The sequence below is a fragment of the Sciurus carolinensis genome, chromosome 1, assembly GCF_902686445.1.
Source record: "Sciurus carolinensis chromosome 1, mSciCar1.2, whole genome shotgun sequence".
Lineage (NCBI taxonomy): Eukaryota > Metazoa > Chordata > Mammalia > Rodentia > Sciuridae > Sciurus > Sciurus carolinensis.
In genome coordinates, this window is record NC_062213.1 from 203,930,848 (window position 1) to 203,951,156 (window position 20,309).

Sequence of the window (20,309 nt, forward strand, 5' to 3'; positions counted from 1 at the left end):
TGGGAGGCTCGAGATTTAAAAGAACTAAAGAAAGTCGTCACTGAGGACGGCCCAAATTCCCCCTGGGTGGAAACTATCCTTCAAGGTCTTGCCCACCAAAATTGCACCACACAGGACTGGAGAAACCTGACTAAGGCCGTTCTTCCAGGTCCAATGTATATTACGTGGTGCGCCTTTTTCAATGACGAGTGTCATGCTCAGGCAGAGAGAACCAAGCCACTAATCCACCTATCCCCATCACCTTTGGAATACTCTCAGGGTCTAATGATCAATTCTCTACGGGCCTACTGCAGGCGGCCATACCCACTCCTTACGCACTTTAGGTTTGGCGGCCTGGAAGAAACTTGAGGAGGGCCCCTCAGAGCCCCCAATCTCAGGTATCACACAAAAAGCCTCTGAGGATTTAGCCACATTTATAGACAGAGTGGAAAAAAAGCTTACAGAGAAAGTTCCCTCCAGGCCCACTTTGAGAGATCAATTTGTGAAAATGTTAGTAGTGGGAAATAATGTTTCATGATTTTCTGCATTCAAACCTAACCTGATTTCTCAACCAGGAAAAAAAAGGTTAAAAGGTCCTAGGCAATTCCCCCTGCCTGGCCTTGCTGAAGCCTGCACTGGAATGGAAACTGCAGCAGTCTCAGCAGGGGGAGCGACCTGAGACTTAAACTCCTGGGCTGCTACACAGAGCTAACTCATTTTCTAGGATTCTTGTTTTGTTTTGTTTTTCTTTAATGCTGTATTTTTGAGCTTATGACTCTTTTTTGATCAGTTCTATTTTTTTATTTGACTAGAGTTTTTGAACATCTGTTACATTGCAATGGAGATTCACCTATAAAGTTACAAGGCCTTTGATTTTGTGTTATATGTATGTTGTGCTGTCTGGTGTCATGTTTTGTCTATGTCAAAACTCAGTGCTCCTAAAATTAAAATTTAAAAATGGATCCAAATAGTTTTAATTCACCTGATTTAAAAAGGTTCAATTTAAGTTGGGTAAACTAATAAAAGTGAAATGTCTTTAGAAATAACTCGCGAGTCTCTAGGTGGTCAAACTAATGAAATGTTGATGTTAAACAATGTCTAATATCAATTGTTTCTAGGACTTTTCTTTAATAGGAAAGAGATGGCAAATACTGATCAGGACACTTGTCTGATATCTTATTTTTTTTCAAAATAAGTAAATTAAATTTAACATGTATGAGACTACTCAAATGTGTTTGTTAGCAACATCTAATTAAGTTGCAAAGTTAAAATGCTAATTGTTAAATAACATTAAGTACTCTTAAGTCCTTAAATCCATGGAGTAACATACTTAAACATTATTGGTGTTTTCATAGGTTGGTAAATTAAAAAGGGTTTAAAATTGCTTTGTGTCATTACTAAAAACAAGGTTATTAAGAGTTATGTCCTAACAAGTAAAACCCCAACCCAGAGGGTGAGCGTTAAGAAAATAAAAGGCTCTAAAAATGGAACTATATTTAGTGAAGAACAAAATCCTTCTGGATAAGAAAGTGTTTATATAATGAAATACATGAGGGTCTAAGTAAGTGCTAAGAAAGTCTGTAAGTAAAGGGCAAATGTCAACAAGTTTGCATGTAACTAAGTTGGTTACAAGTATGTGAGATAATCAATTAAAGCTGTTTAAGGTTTTTCTTAAAGTCAAATACTACTGTATTGATATAAACCAAGTTTAATTTATATGTTAAATTGACAAGGATTTCTTGCAGACACTAATTTACTCTTAACATTTATACCTGTTAAGTTTCACTCTTTAAGACAATTAGTCTTGAAAATTGAGGTTTATACAATTATGGTTAAACAACTGTTAGAGTATTGTACTACGTTAGAGTCTAAATTTTTCTTTAAAAACTAAATTGGGTAATATAAAAGTGTCAAGGTAATTGTGAAATGGTCACTCTTTGTATATTAAATGTGTTCATATTTTCCAGGTATACAAGTTTTAGAGCAGGGAATTTATCAAGCTGCTCTTCTCCAAACTAAACTTGTCTGTAATGGTAATTATAAAGAGTAAATTTTATTGGGGATTTATTTCTATCATTTAATATTCTATTATAGGACTTGTTATCAATAGGGTATATGTAAAATTTATTATTTTTTACACCAAGATTGTTTATACCTGAGGCTAATCCTTCCTTTCTCAGGGTGTCCTCAGATGGGGGAAAGAGAGGAGCAGCAATAGTTATTTTTCCACCTTCTATGCAGGGTGACGAAACCCCCAGGACATTAGTCCATGACATCCAAGGTTCAGCACAATTCAAAGAGCTCTGCCATCATTCTAGCCTTAAGCGAGATACAAGAGCCTTTCAACCTGTTTACTGATAGCCTCTATGCTGCCAATCTGCTCCCTAACCTCCCCTGGTCATACATTAAACTTGATGATAATCCCATCACCCCTTTAATGCTTCAGGAAAGAAACCTGTTAAAGTTGAGGACTAAACCTATATTTCTGTAGCACCTCCTGGGGCACCAACGCCTCCCAGGTATTTTATCTCAGGGCAATACAATTGCTGACTCCTTAGCATCTTCTCTGCAAAGCTATTCTTTTCAAGAGGAGGCTACCTCCTTTCATGAGCTTACTCATGTTAATTGGTGGGACTTACACCACAGGTATCCCCAGGTCCCTATTAAGGAGCTAAAACAAATCACTGGGATCTGTAAATCTTGTTTGCCTTTTCTACAAGTACCTCCTTTACAAGAAGCTGGAGTCAATCCCCGTGGGTTAACACCTAATCATCTGTGGCAAACAGATGTCACCCATTATGCTCCTTTTGGAAAGCTCAAATAGTCTTTGTAACCATTGATCTTTCTCACATGCCTGCTGGGCCACAGCCCATGCCGGAGAAAAGACAATCGGCCTACCCAAACAACTCAAAACTGACAATGGCCCTTGCTTCGCCAGTAAATCATTCTCGGCATTTGTAGAACGCTGGAGCATCCAGCATAATACGGCATACCCTACAATCCTACTGGTCAAGCAATTGTCGAACAACAAAACAGAACCCTAAAGACCCAGCTATTAAAACAAAAAGGGGGAGTATCATCCCCCCATGATCAATTAAGGATAGCACTATGCACTCTAAATATTTTAAATTTTTCCAAAAATGATCATCTCTTCCCTTTCCAAAAGCATTGGGCAATGGTGTTAAAATATCACAACATCAAAGTCCAATGGAAAGACCCTCTCACAGGGGCCTGGAGAAGTCCTGACCCTCTCATAACTGTTGGAAGGGGATTCGGATGTGTATTTCCTATTGGTGAGGACGAGCCCATTTGGGTCCCTGCCCTGCAAAGAACATTAAATATCACCCCCCTCCAAATGATGCCCTCCCCTCACAAAATGATAATACTGACCCAAGGAGCTCGACTCTTGAGGTATGGTATTCTCTTGTCTTTGACAGGTATGCAAGAACCTTGGTGGGCTCTTCGCCTCATCATCACTGGACTGCTCATCATCTCTCTGTTGGTATTCATTAGTGCCACCATCATCCAAGCTTTCTTGGAGCACCTGGAGCTGTACCATAAGTATCAAAACCACACTAAACCCTAAGTCCCTCTGCTTACCATGGGACCTTTAGTAGCCCTTTGCTTCCTAACAAAGGGTTAGGAAGTTAAGTACTGTACTAGTAAGTACTGTACTAGTTCAAGGAAACCTCCACCTCCCATGGAACCAAACCTGGATGGTCATCAACGCAGAAACCGGCGAAATAGCCAATGTCACCTCCTCAAATTTAGCCCCTCTAGGAACTTGGTTCCCTGACCTCCTTGTGGACTTGTGTGACCTTGTGGGGAATACATGGGACCCTTCAGATCAGGAACGCTTCCTGGGGTATGGGTGTTTAACTCCCGGGGGTTGCAGCAATATCAGAAGCCTAGGGTTCTACGTCTGCCCCGCTCACTCGAGAGACAGAAAGCAAATTGCCAAAAGCGGAGGTCCTGAAAGTGCCTACTGTAAAGCATGGGGTTGTGAATCTACTGGGTGGGTTACGTGGACCGCCCCCATCACTGGAGACCTAATCTCGGTGGAAAGGGGTAGAAACATGCAAGAAGTGGGACGAGGTTATTGCCAACAGAATAGTAAAAGGGTGAACTGTGGGCCATGTTATGATAAAAACCAATCAGAATATTCTGCCTTCCCATTAGCTACCCAGGGATATAGATGCAGGGATATAGCCTATACAGAGCCATATGCAACCCCATTAGTCATAAAGTTTACCCCTGCAGGAAAAAAGGCAAACTGGGAGGCTGGAAAAACCTGGGGACTAAGACTTTACCGCAGTGGGTACAATCCTGGACTAATCTTCACAATCGAGTTAGTCCAGAGACCCCTGAGCAAAACAGCATTGGGCCCCAACTAGGTACTTAATCCAAGCAAACAATTCATTCAGTAAACTGGTACCCCAAAACCAAGCCTAACACATCTCTCAACCACATCTCCTAGCGCTGAAACCTTGCTACTGAAGTCTACCACTCTCCCAACGGGGACCTTCGAGGATCCCCTATTAGCTCTTCTAGAACAATCCTACTTAGTCCTAAACAGCTCTAATCCCAATATAACTAAATCCTGTTGGCTGAGTTATGATACAGCCCCACCATATTATGAAGGCATAGCAATTCTAGGAAACTATACATCTTTCCACGACTCTAACGAATGTCGCTGGCAATCAAAACCTTACAACAAGTCACTGGACGAGGGCTCTGTATAGGCTATATCCCTGCATCTCATGAATCTTTATGCAAGCAAACTGTGACACTGAGCAACTCAGGTCAATATCTAATCCCCCAGCAGGACACTTGGTGGGCCTGTTCTACAGGACTCACACCATGTGCCCACACAGAAGTGATCAGTAACTCCCAAGGCTTTTGTGTGCTTGTTAGGTTAGTTCCCAGGCTATTATATCATTCAGATGAGGACTTCCATCTATGACTAAGAGGGAGCCCCCCTAGCACCAAGAGGGAACCTCTTATGGCCATAACCCTAAGCATGATTCTGGGTATGGGACTCATAGGAGCCAGAACAGGAACAGCTTCCTTGATAACTCAGAACCAACATTACTCTGGTTTAAGAGCAGCTATTGATCTAGATATTGAGAAGCTAGAAAACTCCATTTCCCACCTTCAAGAATCCCTCACTTCCCTAGCTGAAGTAGTAATGCAAAACAGGAGGGAATTAGATTTGATTTTCCTACAGCAAGGAGGATTATGTGTAGCCCTAGGTGAACAATGTTGCTTTTATGTTGACCATTCAGGAATAATTAAAGAATCTATGACTAAAGTTAGAGAAGGACTAGCCAAACGGAAGAAGGAACAAGAAGCACAGCAAGGCTGGTTTGAATCATGGTTTAATTCCTCCCCTTGGTTGACCACCTTGATTTCTACCTTACTGGGGCCACTTATTATTTTATTCTTACTCCTAATCTTCAGTCCCTGCATTCTAAATAGGTTAATAGCTTTTATCAAGGACCGTGTAAGCACAGTCCAACTAATGATGATAAGGCAACAATATGTGAGAGTACTGGCCCCAGAGGATGGATATGCACAATATCCAAATGAGCATGATTCCTCTTTATGAACAACATGTTAAGAACAAGGTAGCAACTGGCAGAATGGATTAAAAAGAAAGACCCAACAATATGCTGCCTGCAAGAGACTTATCTCATAGAAAAAGACGTACACAGACTAAAGGTGAAAGGATGGGAAAAAACCTACCACGCACATGGACTCAGTAAAAAAGTGGGGGTTTACATCCTTATATCAGATAAAGTGAACTTCAAGCCGAAGTCAGTCAGAAGAGATAAAGAAGGACATTTCATACTGCTTAAGGGAACCATAAATCAGGAAGACATAACGAAAGGAAATATTTATGCCCCAAACAATGGTGCATCCCCTTACATCAAACAAATCCTTCTCAATTTCAGGAATCACATAGACCACAACACAATAATTCTGGGTGACTTTAACCCACTGCTGTCACCACTAGATAGATCTTCCAAACAAAATCCAACCAAAGAAACCACAGAACTCAATAACACAATCAATAACCTAGACTTAATAGACATATATTTAATATTCCATCCATCGATGAGTGAATTCACTTTCTTCTCAGCAGCACATGGAACCTTCTTGAAAAGAGACCATATGTTATGCCACAAAGCAGCCCTTAGGAAATGCAAAAAAATAGAGATACTGCCTTGTGTTCTATCAGATTATAATGAATAATGGACTGAGAGTAGAAATCAATGACAAAATAAAAAAACAGAAATTACTCCAACACCTGGAGACTAAATAATATGCTATTGAATGAAACATGGATAACAAAAAACATCACAGAAGAGATAAAAAAATTCTTAAGAGGTCAATGAGAACATTGATACAACATATCAAAATCTCTGGAACACTATGAATGCAGTACTAAGGGGAAAATTCATTGTATGGAGCACATTCCAGAAAAGAATGAAAAGTCAACAACTCAATGACCTAACATTACAGCTCAAAGCCGTAGAAAGAACAGAATAACAGCAAAAGTAGTAGGAGGCAGGAAATAATTAAAATGAAATTGAAACAAAAGAAACAATTCAAAAAATTGACAAAACAAAAAGTTGGTTGAGAAAGTAAACAAAATAGACAAACCCTTAGCCACACTAACAAAGAGAAAGAGAAGACTCAAATTACTAAAATACCTGATGAAAAAGGAAATATCATGACAGACACCACTGAGATACAGAACATAATGAGAAGCTACTTTGAAAATCTGTATTCCAACAAAATAGAAACTACCGAAGACACTGACAAATTTCTAGAGACATATGCTCCTCCCAAGCTGAACCAGGAGGACATACACAATTTAAACGGATCAATATCAAGCAATGAAATAGAAGAAGCCATTAAAAATCTAGCATCCAAGAAAAGCCCAGGACCAGACAGATTCTCAGCCGAGTTCTACAAGACCTTCAAAGAAGAACTCATTCCAATACTTCTCAAAGTATTCCACGAAATAGAAAAGGAGGGTACCCTACCCAAACTCATTCTATGAAGCTAATATCACCCTCATACCCAAACCAGGCAAAGACACATCAAGGAAAGAAAATTTTAGACCAATATCCTTGATGAATATAGATGCAAAGATCCTTAACAAAATACTGGCGAACCGTACCCAAAAACATATTAAGAAAATTGTGCACCACAATCAAGTGGGGTTCATCCCTGGAATGCAAGGATGGTTCAACATCCGTAAATCAATAAACGTAATCCATCATGTCAATAGACTTAAGGATAAGAATCATATGGTTATTTCAATTGACACAGAAAAAGCATTTGACAAAATACAACACCCCTTCATGCTCAAAACACTAGAAAAAATAGGGATAGTAGGAACATACCTGAACATTGTAAAGGCTATTTATGCTAAGCCCACGGCCAACATCATTCTTAATGGAGAAAAACTGAAACCACTCCCTTTAAAAACGGGAACAAGACAGGAATGTCCTCTTTCACCACTTCTATTCAACATTATCCTCAAAACTCTAGCCAGAGCAATTAGACAGACTAAAGAAATTAAAGGGACACGAATAGGAAAAGAGGAACTTAAGCTGTCACTATTTGTGGATGACATGATTCTATATTTAGAGGATCCAAAAAACTCCTCCAGAAAACTTCTAGACCTCATCAATGAATTCAGCAAAATAGCAGGCTATAAAACCAACACGCATAAATCTAAAGCATTTTTATACGCAAGTGACGAAACAGCTGAAAGGGAAATGAGGAAAACAACCCCATTTGCAATAGCCTCAAAAAAAATAAAATACTTGGGAATCAATCTAACCAAAGAGGTAAAAGATCTCTACAATGAAAACTACAAAACATTGAAGAAAGAAATTAAGGAAGACCTTAGAAGATGGAAAGATCTCCCATGTTCTTGGACAGGCAGAATTAATATTGTCAAAATGGCCATACTACCAAAAGTGCTATACAGATTCAATGCAATTCCAATTAAAATCCCAATGATGTACCTTACAGAAATAGAGCAAGCAATCATGAAATTCATCTGGAAGAATAAGAAACTCAAAATAGCTAAAGCAATCCTTAGCAGGAAGAATGAAGCAGGGGGTATCGCAATACCAGAACTTCAACTATACTACAAAGAAATAGTAACAAAATGGCATGGTATTGGCACCAAAATAGACAGGTAGATCAATGGTATAGAATAGAGGACATGGACACAAACCCAAATAAATACAATTTTCTAATACTAGACAAAGGGGCCAAAAATATGCAATGGAGAAAAGATAGCCTCTTCAACAAATGGTGCTGGGAAAACTGGAAATCCATATGCAGCAGAATTAAACTAAACCCCTATCTCTCACCCTGCACAAAAATCAACTCACAATGGATCAAGGACCTTGAAATCAGACAAGAGACCCTGCATCTTATAGAAGAAAAAGTAGGTCCAAATCTTCAACTTGTTGGCTTAGGATCAGACTTCCTTAACAGGACTCCCACAGCACAAGAAATAAAAGCAAGAATCAATAACTGGGATAGATTCAAACTAAATAGCTTTCTCTCAGCAAAGGAAACTATCAGCAATGTGAAGAGAGAGCCTACAGAGTGGGAGAATGTCTTTGCCACTCATACTTCAGATAGAGCACTAATCTCCAGAATCTATAAAGAACTCAAAAAACTCTACACCAAGAATACAAAGAACCCAATCAACAAATGGGCTAAGGATATGAACAGACACTTCACAGAAGAAGATCTACAAGCAATCAACAAACATATGAAAAAATGTTCACCATCTTTAGTAATAAGAGAAATGCAAATCAAAACTACAGTAAGATTCCATCTCACCCCAATTAGAATGGCGATTATCAAGAATACAAGCAATAATAGGTGTTGGAGAGGATGTGGGGAAAAAGGTACACTCATACATTGCTGGTGGGGCTGCAAATTAGTGCAGCCACTCTGGAAAGCAGTGTGGAGATTCCTTAGAAAACTTGGAATGGACCTACCATTTGACCCAGCTATCCCACTCCTCGGCCTATACCCAAAGGACTTAAAATCAGCATACTACAGAGATACAACCTCATCAATGTTCATAGCTGCTCAATTCACAATAGCCAGACTGTGGAACCAACCTAGATGCCCTTCAATTGATGAATGGATAAAGAAACTATGGTATATATATACAATGGAATATTACTCAGCTATAAATAATAATAAAATTATGGCATTTGCAGGCAAATGGATGAAATTGGAGAATATCATGTTAAGTGAGATAAGCCAGTCTCAAAAATCCAAAAGACGAATGATCTCACTGATAAGCGGATGATGACAGATAATGGGGGGTGCGAGGGGGGCAAGAATGGAGGAAGGAGGGACTGTATAGAGGGAAAAGAGAGGTGGGAGGGGTGGGGGGGAAGGAAAAAATAACGGAATGAATCAAACATCATTACCCTATGTAAATGTATGATTATGCAAATGGTATGCTGTTACTCCATGTACAAACAGAAATAACATGTATCCCATTTGTTTACAATAAAAATAAATTAAAATATTCATGACCTGATTTTAAAAAAAAAAAAAAAAAAAAAAAAGAACAAGGTAGCTACTAAAGTGGGAGCCAAAATTGCCAGACTAGGCACCTCTCTTATCTTATATCCTAAACCTTCACAACAATTAATAGATGATATGCAATAAGTGGCTAGTGCAATCTTAGACCTCCAGGCACAATTAGATTCCCTTGTAGCGGTAGTCCTACAACATGGGAGAGGGTTAAATTTACTAACTGCCAGGGAAGGAGGACTTTACTTGTTTCTTCAGGAGGAATGTTGCTTTTATGCCAATAGGTCCAGAATTGTCCATAACAAGATTAAGCAACTGAAAGAAAATCTGAAAAAACAGCATACCGAGTTCCAATCTAGCTTCTTCTGGACGGGCTTACATAGCTGGCTCACTTACTTCCCTTCTACAGTTCATACAGAAACGTTGGGAGGCAGTACAATTAATGAATGTCCAAGTACAATACCAACGGCTAGCCACTGGTTACGAGGAGGCATACAATGATAATGCAAGGTTAACCCCCGGAGACACCTTGAGCTAATGACAGGTAAGATCTCAGGTGCACTGGGACAACCTAAGACAGGCTCTTGATGAGGTTTCCCTCCCCGCGGAGCTGTTGAGGTGCTGTGGAGTATTCAGAGATGGGTAAGATCTCTAAAGAGGAGACAACCTAAGACAGAAGCTCCACCTTCCAACTGGCTCCAGAGGGGCTAAAAAAACAAAAAGGGGGAATTGTAGGGGACGCACCCTAGTGGCGGCTGCACCTTCGTGGCAACCTCCTCATATGTGGCACTGCCTGATCCACCAACAGTTTACCTGGACTTCTTTGTACTGCCACTCTCCCCCAGAAACTGAAAAATGTGTTCTTACCCAGCAACTCCCTGATTGGCCTGCTCATCTCCACCCGCTACTGTCAGAGATTGGTTAGCAGCAGTTCCTGAACGTGATCAGCTGGTGCCTGCCATTTAGTCCTATGGGACTCTCCCCTGCGTGAATCCCCTGTGCCTTGCTGACCTTTAAGCTAATTGGTCCCCACCTAGCCCCCACCCAACATAAAAGCTGTGTAACTTCCTCAATAGAGTTCCTGCTGTGCTTCGTGCGCTGACAGACCTCCTGGCTCTGGTGGGTTTCCATTGCCGCTGACACTCATCATCCTGCTCGGCCCCATGTTCTCCTCAGGCGGGCCCTGAGGAGGTACATTGGACCTTGTTGCTCAACACGGAGCAACATTTGCTGAATGACAAGTGGGTGGTGCCCAGAGTAGTAACCCTGGTACAGGTTTCTGTGTGAACTTAGGTTACTTCACTTGGGTAAAGAACTAAAAATGGAATTGCCAAGTTATATGATAAGAACATGCTTAACTTCATAGAACAGTGTCAAACTTCTCCCAAGTGTCTGTATAATTTTTACATTTTTTCCAGTAATATGAGTGTTCTGATTACTCTGCATCCTTGTCAACACTTAGCACGGTAAGATTTTTTCATTTTAATTGATCCATTCTAATAGGTGTGTGGTAGTAGCTCATGTGGTTTTAATTTCTTTTGGTCTAATGACTAATAAATTGAGAATCTTTCATATGTGATTTGCTGTCTATACATGTGTTTGGAAAAATGTTCAGTTTGTTTATCTATCTATCTATCTATCTATCTATCTATCTTTGGTGGAGGTAGGTACTGGGGATTGAACCCAGGGCGGTTAACCATTGAGACACATCCCCTGCCCATTTTAGTTTTTGAGACAGGGTCTTGTCAAATTATTTTACAGCCCTGCTAAGTTGCTGAGGCTGACTTTGAACTTGTAATTCTTCTGCCTCAGATTCCTGAGCCACTGGGTTTATGGGCGTGCACCATGTTGTTGAGTTTTGAGAGTTATTTATATATTCTAGATACAAGTCCTATACTGTATGTGTAATTTGAAAATATTTTCTCTTCATTTTCTTATCAGTATCTTTCAAAATTGAGTTTTAGATTTTGATAAAATCCAATGTGTACAACCTGCCATTCTTCTGTTAAGCTAAAAATTTACTTTTTATTAACCTTTAATTTCCTCTTTTTTGTTTCCAATTCCACTGACATCTAAATAGTATTTATTTCTTTCCATCTTTCTTATTCTGGATCTAATTTATTTTTCTCATTTCTTAAGGAGATGCTTTGGTTGCTGAGTTGAAGCCATTCTTCTTTTTTCCACATAAACATGTAATGCTATGAATTTCCATTAAGCATTGGCTTAGATTCCACACTTTTCATGTTGTCTTTTCATTTCTTTCAGTTCAAATTATTTCCTCTGAGACTTCTTCTTTGACCTGTGGGTTAGTTAGAAGTCTGTCACTTAAAATTTGTAAACATTTGGGGATCTTCTAGGTACCTGTTACTGACTTCTAGTTTAATCCATGATGGTCAGAGAACATACTTTGGATTATTTCTGTTTTTTAAAACTTGTTAAGGTTTTATTAGGACCCAGAGTATGGTTTATCTTGATGAATGTTCCATATAAAGTGAATGAGTTTGGTCCTGAGAGTGTTGCTCAGATCCTCTACATCTTCACCTGTTTTCTGTCTACTTCCCTTGTCACAGAGAAGTGTGTTCAAGTCCCCAGCTATCACTGTTTTTGCTTCATGTGTTTTGCAGTTCTTGTGTTAGGTTTGTAAACACATGCACATGGACTGTTCCATGTTCTTGGACAACAAATCCTTTATCATTACGCAATCTCTTTCTGTAACCCTGGAAAAAATCTTTTTTCCCCCAAGTTTACTTTGTATGATATTAGTTTTCCAAATTGCTTTTCTTTTTCTTCACATTAGCATGTATATCTTTTCTAACCGTTTATTTTTAACTTATTTTTATTTTCAACATGGGTTATATCTTAGGGATGCTCTACCACTGAGCCACATTCCAAGACCTTTTTATTTTGAGACAGGGGCTCACTAAGTTGCCCAGGCTGGGCTCAAATTTGTGATCCTTCTGCCTCAGCCTCCTGAGTTGCTGAGATTACAGGCATGCACCACTGCACCCAGCTTTCAGAACGGGTTCTTGTAGGTAGCACGCAACTAGACCTTTTTACCCAATTTGACTTTTAACTGGCGTCCTGGGATCGTATTTAGTATGACTTCTGATGTTGGATCACAGTGAACCATCTTGCTCACTGTTTTCTATGTATTCCACTGGGTTTTCTTTCTTTCCTTTTCGTCTCATTTTGGGTTGTTTCTTAAATGCCACCTTCTCTCTTCTACTGACTTTTTATTTATACTTCTTTAAAAGTGTCTTCTAACTGTTGTCACAAAGGTCCAAGCACATGGGCTCTGCAGTGCCCAGTGTCCCCCTCCAACCCGCAGCAGCGTATCCCTAAGGTCTCCCCAGCTTTGCAGCATCACATAAGCCATCAGTGCAGAGTGACTTTTGCTTTGGTCAGTTTTCTTTTACAGCAATTAAAAGTAAAGTTTGTTTTATCTTTTTTTATCCTGTTTCAGTGCTCTTCACTTCCTGGTGTAGACCCACGTGTGCATGTTTTGGGGTGGGGGACTGGTATCATATTCCTGCTGCCTTAAGAAATTCCTTTCGCATTTCAAACAGCATGAGTCCGCTAGCAATAAATTCCTACAATTATTGTTTGAGAAGACCTTAGGTGTTCTCATCTCTGGAAGAGATTTTTCATTGGTGCAGGATTCTGTGTGGCTTCCTTCTCCTTTGAAGGTGTCCCTGTACTGTCTTTCCGGGTGCTTGGTCTGGAGGAATGCCCACTGTGATTCTTACCTTGGACGCTATGTGATTTTTTTTTTCTTTTTGTTCTGGCTGTCTTCAAGATGTACCCTTTGGTTTTGTTTTTAGCAGCTTAAATGTAAAATGCTGAGGTTTGTTTGTTTGTTTGTTTGTTTATTTATTTATTTGCGGGGGTGTGGGCAGGGTACAGGGGACTGAACTTAGGGGCACTCAACCACTGAGCCACCTCCCCAGTCCTATTTTGTATTTTATTCAGAGATGGGGTCTCACTGAGTTGCTTAGCACCTCAGCCTGGCCTTGAACTCTCGATCCTCCTGCCTTGGTCTCCAGAGCACTGGATTATAGGGTGTGCCACCATGCCCCACCGTGGGTTGATGTTTTAAGAAATTTTATCTTACTTGATGTTTTTTGTTGTCTGTGGAAAATTCTTGGCCTTTATTTCTTCTGGGATTCCAACTAAGCCTAGGCCAGATAGTTTGATATCGTTCCTAGATCTGTAGAATGCTGTATGCTGCCTCTGTTTCAGTCTGAGTAATTTCTCAAGTCGGCTGTTTTGGAGTTTACTGAGTCTTCCCGATTCCCCCAGAGTATGCGAAACCTAACTTCGTTCCCTCGTAACTTGGTCACTTCACTTGGTATTTCTTACGCTGAGCCAGCAGGAAGCAGGCACTGGGACACGCAGTGTCTCGGGCAGCCCTGACGTTCTGCGCCACCCTGCTGGGCTTGCTCACTACCCACGAGTCTGCTTGCCCCAGGTGTGGTGCTGTAACTGGTCTGTTCTCTGTCAGGTCCACCCTGGGCCCCACGCTGAGCCCTGTTCTGATGACTGCGTTGTCTCTTGCTTTTCCATAGGCTTCACACCTTCTTGCTGAACACCAAGCACCTTGTGTAGGGCAGGAGAGACTGGGCCTTTCCTTCTGAGAGTCCTGTGTTTGAATCGACCTTATTAAACTTTAGACCAGATTCGTGTTTGCTCTTGCTGTGGTTTTATGGATATAAATGGCTTTCAGATTATGTTAACTATACCTGATGCTTCCAGTGGCAGCTGGTTTGCTAGAGTTCTTGCTTTGTTTTGTTTTCCAATATCTGCTCAACTTCCAGGTTTTGGCCTTCCCTTTGCTCTGTGCCTCAGGAAGGTCCAACTCTGGCAAGCTGGTGGAAGCCAGTACATCTAATCCAAAGCCTGCACCTCACTCCTCCCTGAAAGCACCGGTCTCACCTTAAGATTTTAGGTACATTGGCTGTCCTATAACCTTGGACACCAGCACTCTGATGGGGTCAAGAAAGGTCATGAGGGTTGGGGAGATAGCTCAGTCGGTAGAGTGCTTGCCTTGTAAGCACAAGGCCCTGGGTTTGATCCCCAGCACCCCCCCAAAAAAAAAGAAAGGTCATGAACTTGCTGTCTTTTCCACTGAGTCTGGAGTGCTAAAGTCTGCTTCCCATAACCCTGGGCAGAAACCGGAAGCATTCTCTAAGCCAGCTTCACCTGTGGGTCCTCTGCTCTCTCTCAGGCACTGCTCCAGGCGAGCTCTGGAGTGCCAACCAGGCTCTGGCAGTTAACATCTGTGTGCGTGGCCGACGAAGGAGCTTTATGTATCTGCTGCCCTTCTCCCTCCCACGTGGACCTTTAAAATCTCACTTCTCATTCTATTGAAAAGCATTATTTGCCCTTGTAAGAAAAGTAAGAGTATAAACTCACAGTCTGAGTTCCTTTCAGCTCTAGCACACTACAGCAGGTGTGCTGGGGTCATTATACACTGTCCCTTTGCTAGTGAGGTCCGCTGTAGTCCTCTATTCAAGTTCTAACGTTTATCTTGCAACATTCTTGAATCATATCCTGGTGTCACTCGAATAAAGAGCATAAAGGTTTTTACAGCTTTTTAAACTAGTGGGTCTCAGAATGTTAATAAAACCAGGATCCTCAAGAGGCATTTGTTCTCCAAAGCTACACCAACGGGGACAGGTCGCCTTCTCCCCAGTCACACATGGTGTGCGGCCAGCGAAACATCTAAAGTAGGAACGGTTTTGTTTCCAGAGCAGCTATGTGAGCACAGAGCGTGCCTGTCATTTATGTGACAGCGTGTAAATGATGAAAAACTGGCCTGCTTATGTCTACAGCCTTCAAGAATACAGTTTTGATGGTGTCACCAGACCAACGCACTGAGAAGAAACTGGACAGCACAGGAGGTGGGAAGGGAGACTGCTGAGAGATGAGATGAAATACAGAGGTCAGGATACAAAACTGTGACGCTAATAATGAGATCCTAGGTCAAGGCAGCAGTGAGCAGGACGGACTAGACCAGACAATGAAGAAAATATTTAGAAACGCTAGCTAACAGAATCCTGGCCTTCCTGACCTCCAACAGAGTCTCAGGGATTCCCATGTAGCAGCACAAAAGAACTACGGCAGGCTACCAGTGACGGGACATATGGAACAGCACTGTGATTTTTTATGGCATATATCATGTCAGGTCCTGAGAAACAGCTATTAGACTGACTGTTATTACTGGCTTTAGGAAGTTAAGTGTCACCTCTACTTTGTAAAATGCCTACAGCTGATAATGTTAGAGACCCTTTATACCACGGCAGTGACCAAAATCCATCATGACTGCCAAAATTACATTAACATTCAGGGGGTAAAAATGAAGAAAAGTTAGCTAAGAAGCCAATCTTACCTGATTTCTATATTGAGTACTTTCCTCTGCAATATAATGTAACTAGGTTAACTTTTCAAAATAATGCCACTAATACAACTAATCAATTATTTTAGAGTAGTCCTTACCTCACACTTGAGAAAAGCAAGCATGTATTAAGAAAAAAGTCAATGTTTTCATTCACCAAAAATCAACTCTTGGTTTATAGGGAGATAGGAAAATCTATGAATTTGTAGGTATCATCAAAAATGTTAATTCTTCAACAAAACTACATCAGAATCACATTCTAATACCATTTAGCTTTCAGAATAGTATCTGCTGTACCATTATTGGTGTTAATATTTCTAATGTCATTTGGGCAAATTAAGAAAGTTGCAAGACACATGGCTCAGGGCTTCACGATTCAGGATCCCACACAACACTCTGCAGAAGAGGTCAGACCCTGGAAGAGGCCCGGGAACCCCGACTCACCACCACCAGATGGCTCTGGGCACGTCCCCATCACTGGCTTGACTGACGATCTGGCCACTGAGTCGATGTAGAGCTGCTGACCCAGATTCTTAATTTTGTTCACACTGGCATAGACCTGCTTCAAGGTCATCTTAGGAAAAGAATGATACAACAGGGTTCGAATATTATAAATATGTACACTAAAATAAATGTAAACAAGACGCTTTTCACTTCTGTTTCTCTGAAGACACGAGAAGCATAGCCAGGGCTTGAACTCAGCTCCCCACAGTGAAACCCTAACTGCATCAGTTCACAGTATGCTAATTTTTAGAAAGCATATAATTAATTCAAACATCACCTTCCAAAGGTGGTGGTTTCTTTTTACGGGTTTTCAAACCAAAATGGATTGAAATGTCTCCTTTCAATTGAGGGCTAAGATGTCACCAAGTGCAGACCCAGTGCTGAGAGGTCACCTAGCGCCTGCGCTGCCACAGGGCCACACCCCGGCCACACCCCAGCCACACCCCAGCCGCACGCACCGGCTCCTTCTGTGCTTCCTCTGCACAAGGCCCGCTCGACTCGCTGGAGGACACCACGCTGACCTGCTGCTCCTGCGAACCGCTGCTCCCCGGGCTCCCGTAGCCACTGGAAGCACTGGAGTGGATGGGCTGAGACAAGAGGCCTGACTCAGAGCACTGGCTGTCCCCCTGGGGCTCTCTAATACCATGGGACATTACCTTCAGAAACCCCGTCCTAAATTAGATAGTTTTGGGCTGATGCTTCTAACCCAGATGCTGACAAGAAAGACACGCCTTCTCACTTACTAACACTCAAGGGCAAAGTCTTGTTTCCCAGTCTAAACGGATATTTCTGGAATAGCAAAATTTTTAAATGCATAGTATAATTAATTTTTAAAACATGAAAATAAACTCTAGTTCATGCTGAGTTTAGTATATACAGAACAAACTATATGCCTTTTTTTGAGAACTTCACAGGCAGGCACTTCGCAAATCCTAGAGATTTTATCAAAGACATTTTGAAAACCACTGGGCTATTCTATGTGACACACTCAGTTTTACTTGCTTGTAGAAACCATCTTTGATATTTCTTCTCAACAGGCAATTTTTCCTTCTTTGACCTTCTAATAACTAAAGATACTGAAACTTACTGTTCCTTTCCTTCACCTTTAAAGTTGGAATTATTTTAAAAAAATAATGACACCAAAACCAAGAGGCTGAGCCCATGGTGGTGTCTCTTGGAGAAAGCTTGTAGCCCACTGCTGGGACTCAGTAGGCTGCTTTACAATGAGCGCTTCCAAAAGGACCCTCTGTGTTTCACATGGAATAAGGAGCAAAAAAATTAACATAATTTAGAGACAAAAACTTCTTAAATGTAGAGGTAAAAATTTCTATTTGCTTACAATTCTGTAAGTGACTTTACTAAGACTGAATACTAACATTAAACACAATTAGTAAGTTTGGTGATGTTTGCTTTTCAATATCTTTCACTTTACCTGCAACAGAAGTTTACGAATCTGTTCTTGTAATTCTGTTATGTCTCTGTCATTACTGTTCGTCTTTTTTATTCTCGTAGCAAAAACATCCTCATTTAGTGGACTCCTATAAAATGCCAAGTAAAGTTTGAGTCAAACAATTTTAAATCCATTTACAATGAAGTCCAAAGTGATTTTTAATAGACTACTCAAGAATAAATCTGTACTTTATAAAGCAACTCTTTTGACTCCAAATATAGGAGATATAAAGCTAAAATTCTCTTTGTAGAGGTACAGAAAATACAAGAAACAAATGAGGCATTAACAGGCTTCTTAAGTTTCTCTTAGGCACTAATCTTTCTGTGATTATAGCTATATTATATAAAATCAGTGACAAGTAGCCTCCTTAGCTTCTAAAATATCTTCAATAATAACTGGTTTCGAAATCTGACATTAAGTCAGTGTGCTCCTATAGAGGTTTTAACACCCGACACATCTCATGTTTGATGCACCTAATCACTTAACTATCTAATAAGAGGAGTCTACAACTCACCCTCATGGTGAAGATATGGTTGTCACCAAATTACTTTCAGGCTCATGTATTCTCAAATTCTACAATATTTAAAATCTACTAGCTGGGCTGCGGTTATGGCCCAATGACCGAGTGCTTGCCTTGAATGTGTAAGGCAATGGGTTTGATTCTCAGCACCACAAATAAATAAATTGTTTAATTAATAAAGTCCATCAACAACTAAAAAAAAATTTTAAATCTATTAGCCAAGTATAGTGAATGGCAGACATGCCAACAAAGATAACAAAGAGAAGAAATGAACATATTTAGGATCGTCTATGTGACAAGAATCGTACTAGTTTTTGTAGTATACAATAAGAAGAACCAATGTCTCAAAACCCTTAAGATGTGCCAGGCGCCATTCCCAGTGCTTTGTGTTATTTCTTTCACTGGAATTACAACCCTCCCAGGTTACCTAGTCAGTAAGGGGCAAGTAGAGATTCGTGAAGGGACAGAGTCTAGGCCCCAGGGTCTGCATCTTTGCCACCACATGGCTCTGCCTCCTGGGACCTCGGCAAAGCAAGGTCTAATGAGGTCTACCGAGTCAGATCTGCTCTCACTGCATCCTATGAAGTAGGAGGTGCTGCTGACATGAAAAGTGAGAGGAAAGCCAGGGCCATGGCTCAGTGGCAGAGAGTTTGCCTGGCGTGTGTGGGGCCCTGGGTCTGCATTCAGCACCCCATGTACGCACCGTACACTGGGAGGAGTCGAGCATCTAGGGGACGTGCCCAAGTTTATGTAACCAAGAAGCAGCAAAGCCAGGGTCTGAATCCATGTCTGACCTCAGAGCCAGCGTTTCTCTTTCCCAGTCTGTTTCTCACAACTTACGCATGTAGTTTAGATGTCTAAAACCTGAAACACCCTCACAAAGGCAGGCAGAAATTATCATCAGAGGATCATAGGATGTTGGCAGTGTCATAAAAGTAGTCAGCAGTGAATTGACATTTGGGGACCATTAACTCACCATGCACAACAGCGTAGCAGCAGCCCTATCTGCCTTTGTGCCCAGTAGCACCTAGACCAGAATAGGTCCCAGTCAGCACCTCTGAGCACAGCAGGGCACAGTTTGTAAACGGCAGACTGTGCCTTGCCTCAAAACCTGACACACTGCCTGCCAGTCTGCGCCCTGACTGTTCCCACTGCCACAGAAGCTCCATGGAGCTGGGTTTCTGTCTTTCTTCACCCTTATATTGCCTGCACCAAGATCAGCTCCTAAAGCACAACAGACATCCACAAAGTATTTGTTACAAGAATGAATGAATTTATATGAACCATCAGTTGTCTAGAAATAATAGTTTATCTGACTCAAAACATGTTACATCTTTCTGTGCACTATGAGCTTGAAAACCTTTCACATGTATTTCACATGGTTTCTGAGTGAATTTCTGAAATGGAAACAGAACAGACATATGTTATACTCTGAGATTTAAACATTCTTAATTGAGAAAATTTCTACAAGACTATTTTTAATCAAACTGATTAACTTGCAGGTGATGGCCAACACGCCATGACACACAGACCGATGTGCACAGAGGGAATGAGCGGTGAGAAAGCAAGTCAGGCTCACTGTCACCCTCCTGCTTCTTCCCTAAGTGACCTCTGGGACAGTTATGCTGGTTCTCTCAGGATGGGTTTATCTGTAAAGTGAGAGACCTCAGCACCTCAGCTGTGCCCACAGAGCTGCCAGGTAGGATCCAGAGATGTGGATGGGTCTCCTGCTACACACCCACAGCTCCCTTCCTGTGTCAGTGGTCACTCTTCCTTGGACTCCAGTTGTACGGCAGAGCCTTTGTTTGTTTGTTTTTTCTGACATAGGGTCTCACCAAGTTTCCCAGGCTGGCCTTGACTTGCGATCC

The 20,309-nt window shown here is 41.1% G+C and overlaps 1 protein-coding gene across 5 annotated transcripts in view; it reads right to left on the minus strand.

Moving 5' to 3' along the window:
• Window positions 1-20,309, minus strand: part of Per3 (period circadian regulator 3) — a 56,590-nt gene that overhangs the window by 19,217 nt on the left and 17,064 nt on the right. For 3 of the 5 annotated variants that reach the window (XM_047541304.1, XM_047541297.1, XM_047541313.1), the window contains 4 exons: window positions 19,418-19,468; window positions 17,904-18,009; window positions 16,930-17,058; window positions 16,412-16,541 (listed from right to left, as the gene is read on the minus strand). In XM_047541304.1, coding sequence (XP_047397260.1) covers window positions 16,412-16,541; window positions 16,930-17,058; window positions 17,904-18,009; window positions 19,418-19,468 — 416 coding nt within the window. The remainder of the gene's footprint in view (window positions 1-16,411; window positions 16,542-16,929; window positions 17,059-17,903; window positions 18,010-19,417; window positions 19,469-20,309) is intronic. The other 2 variants (XM_047541331.1, XM_047541322.1) reach the window with 1 other exon arrangement.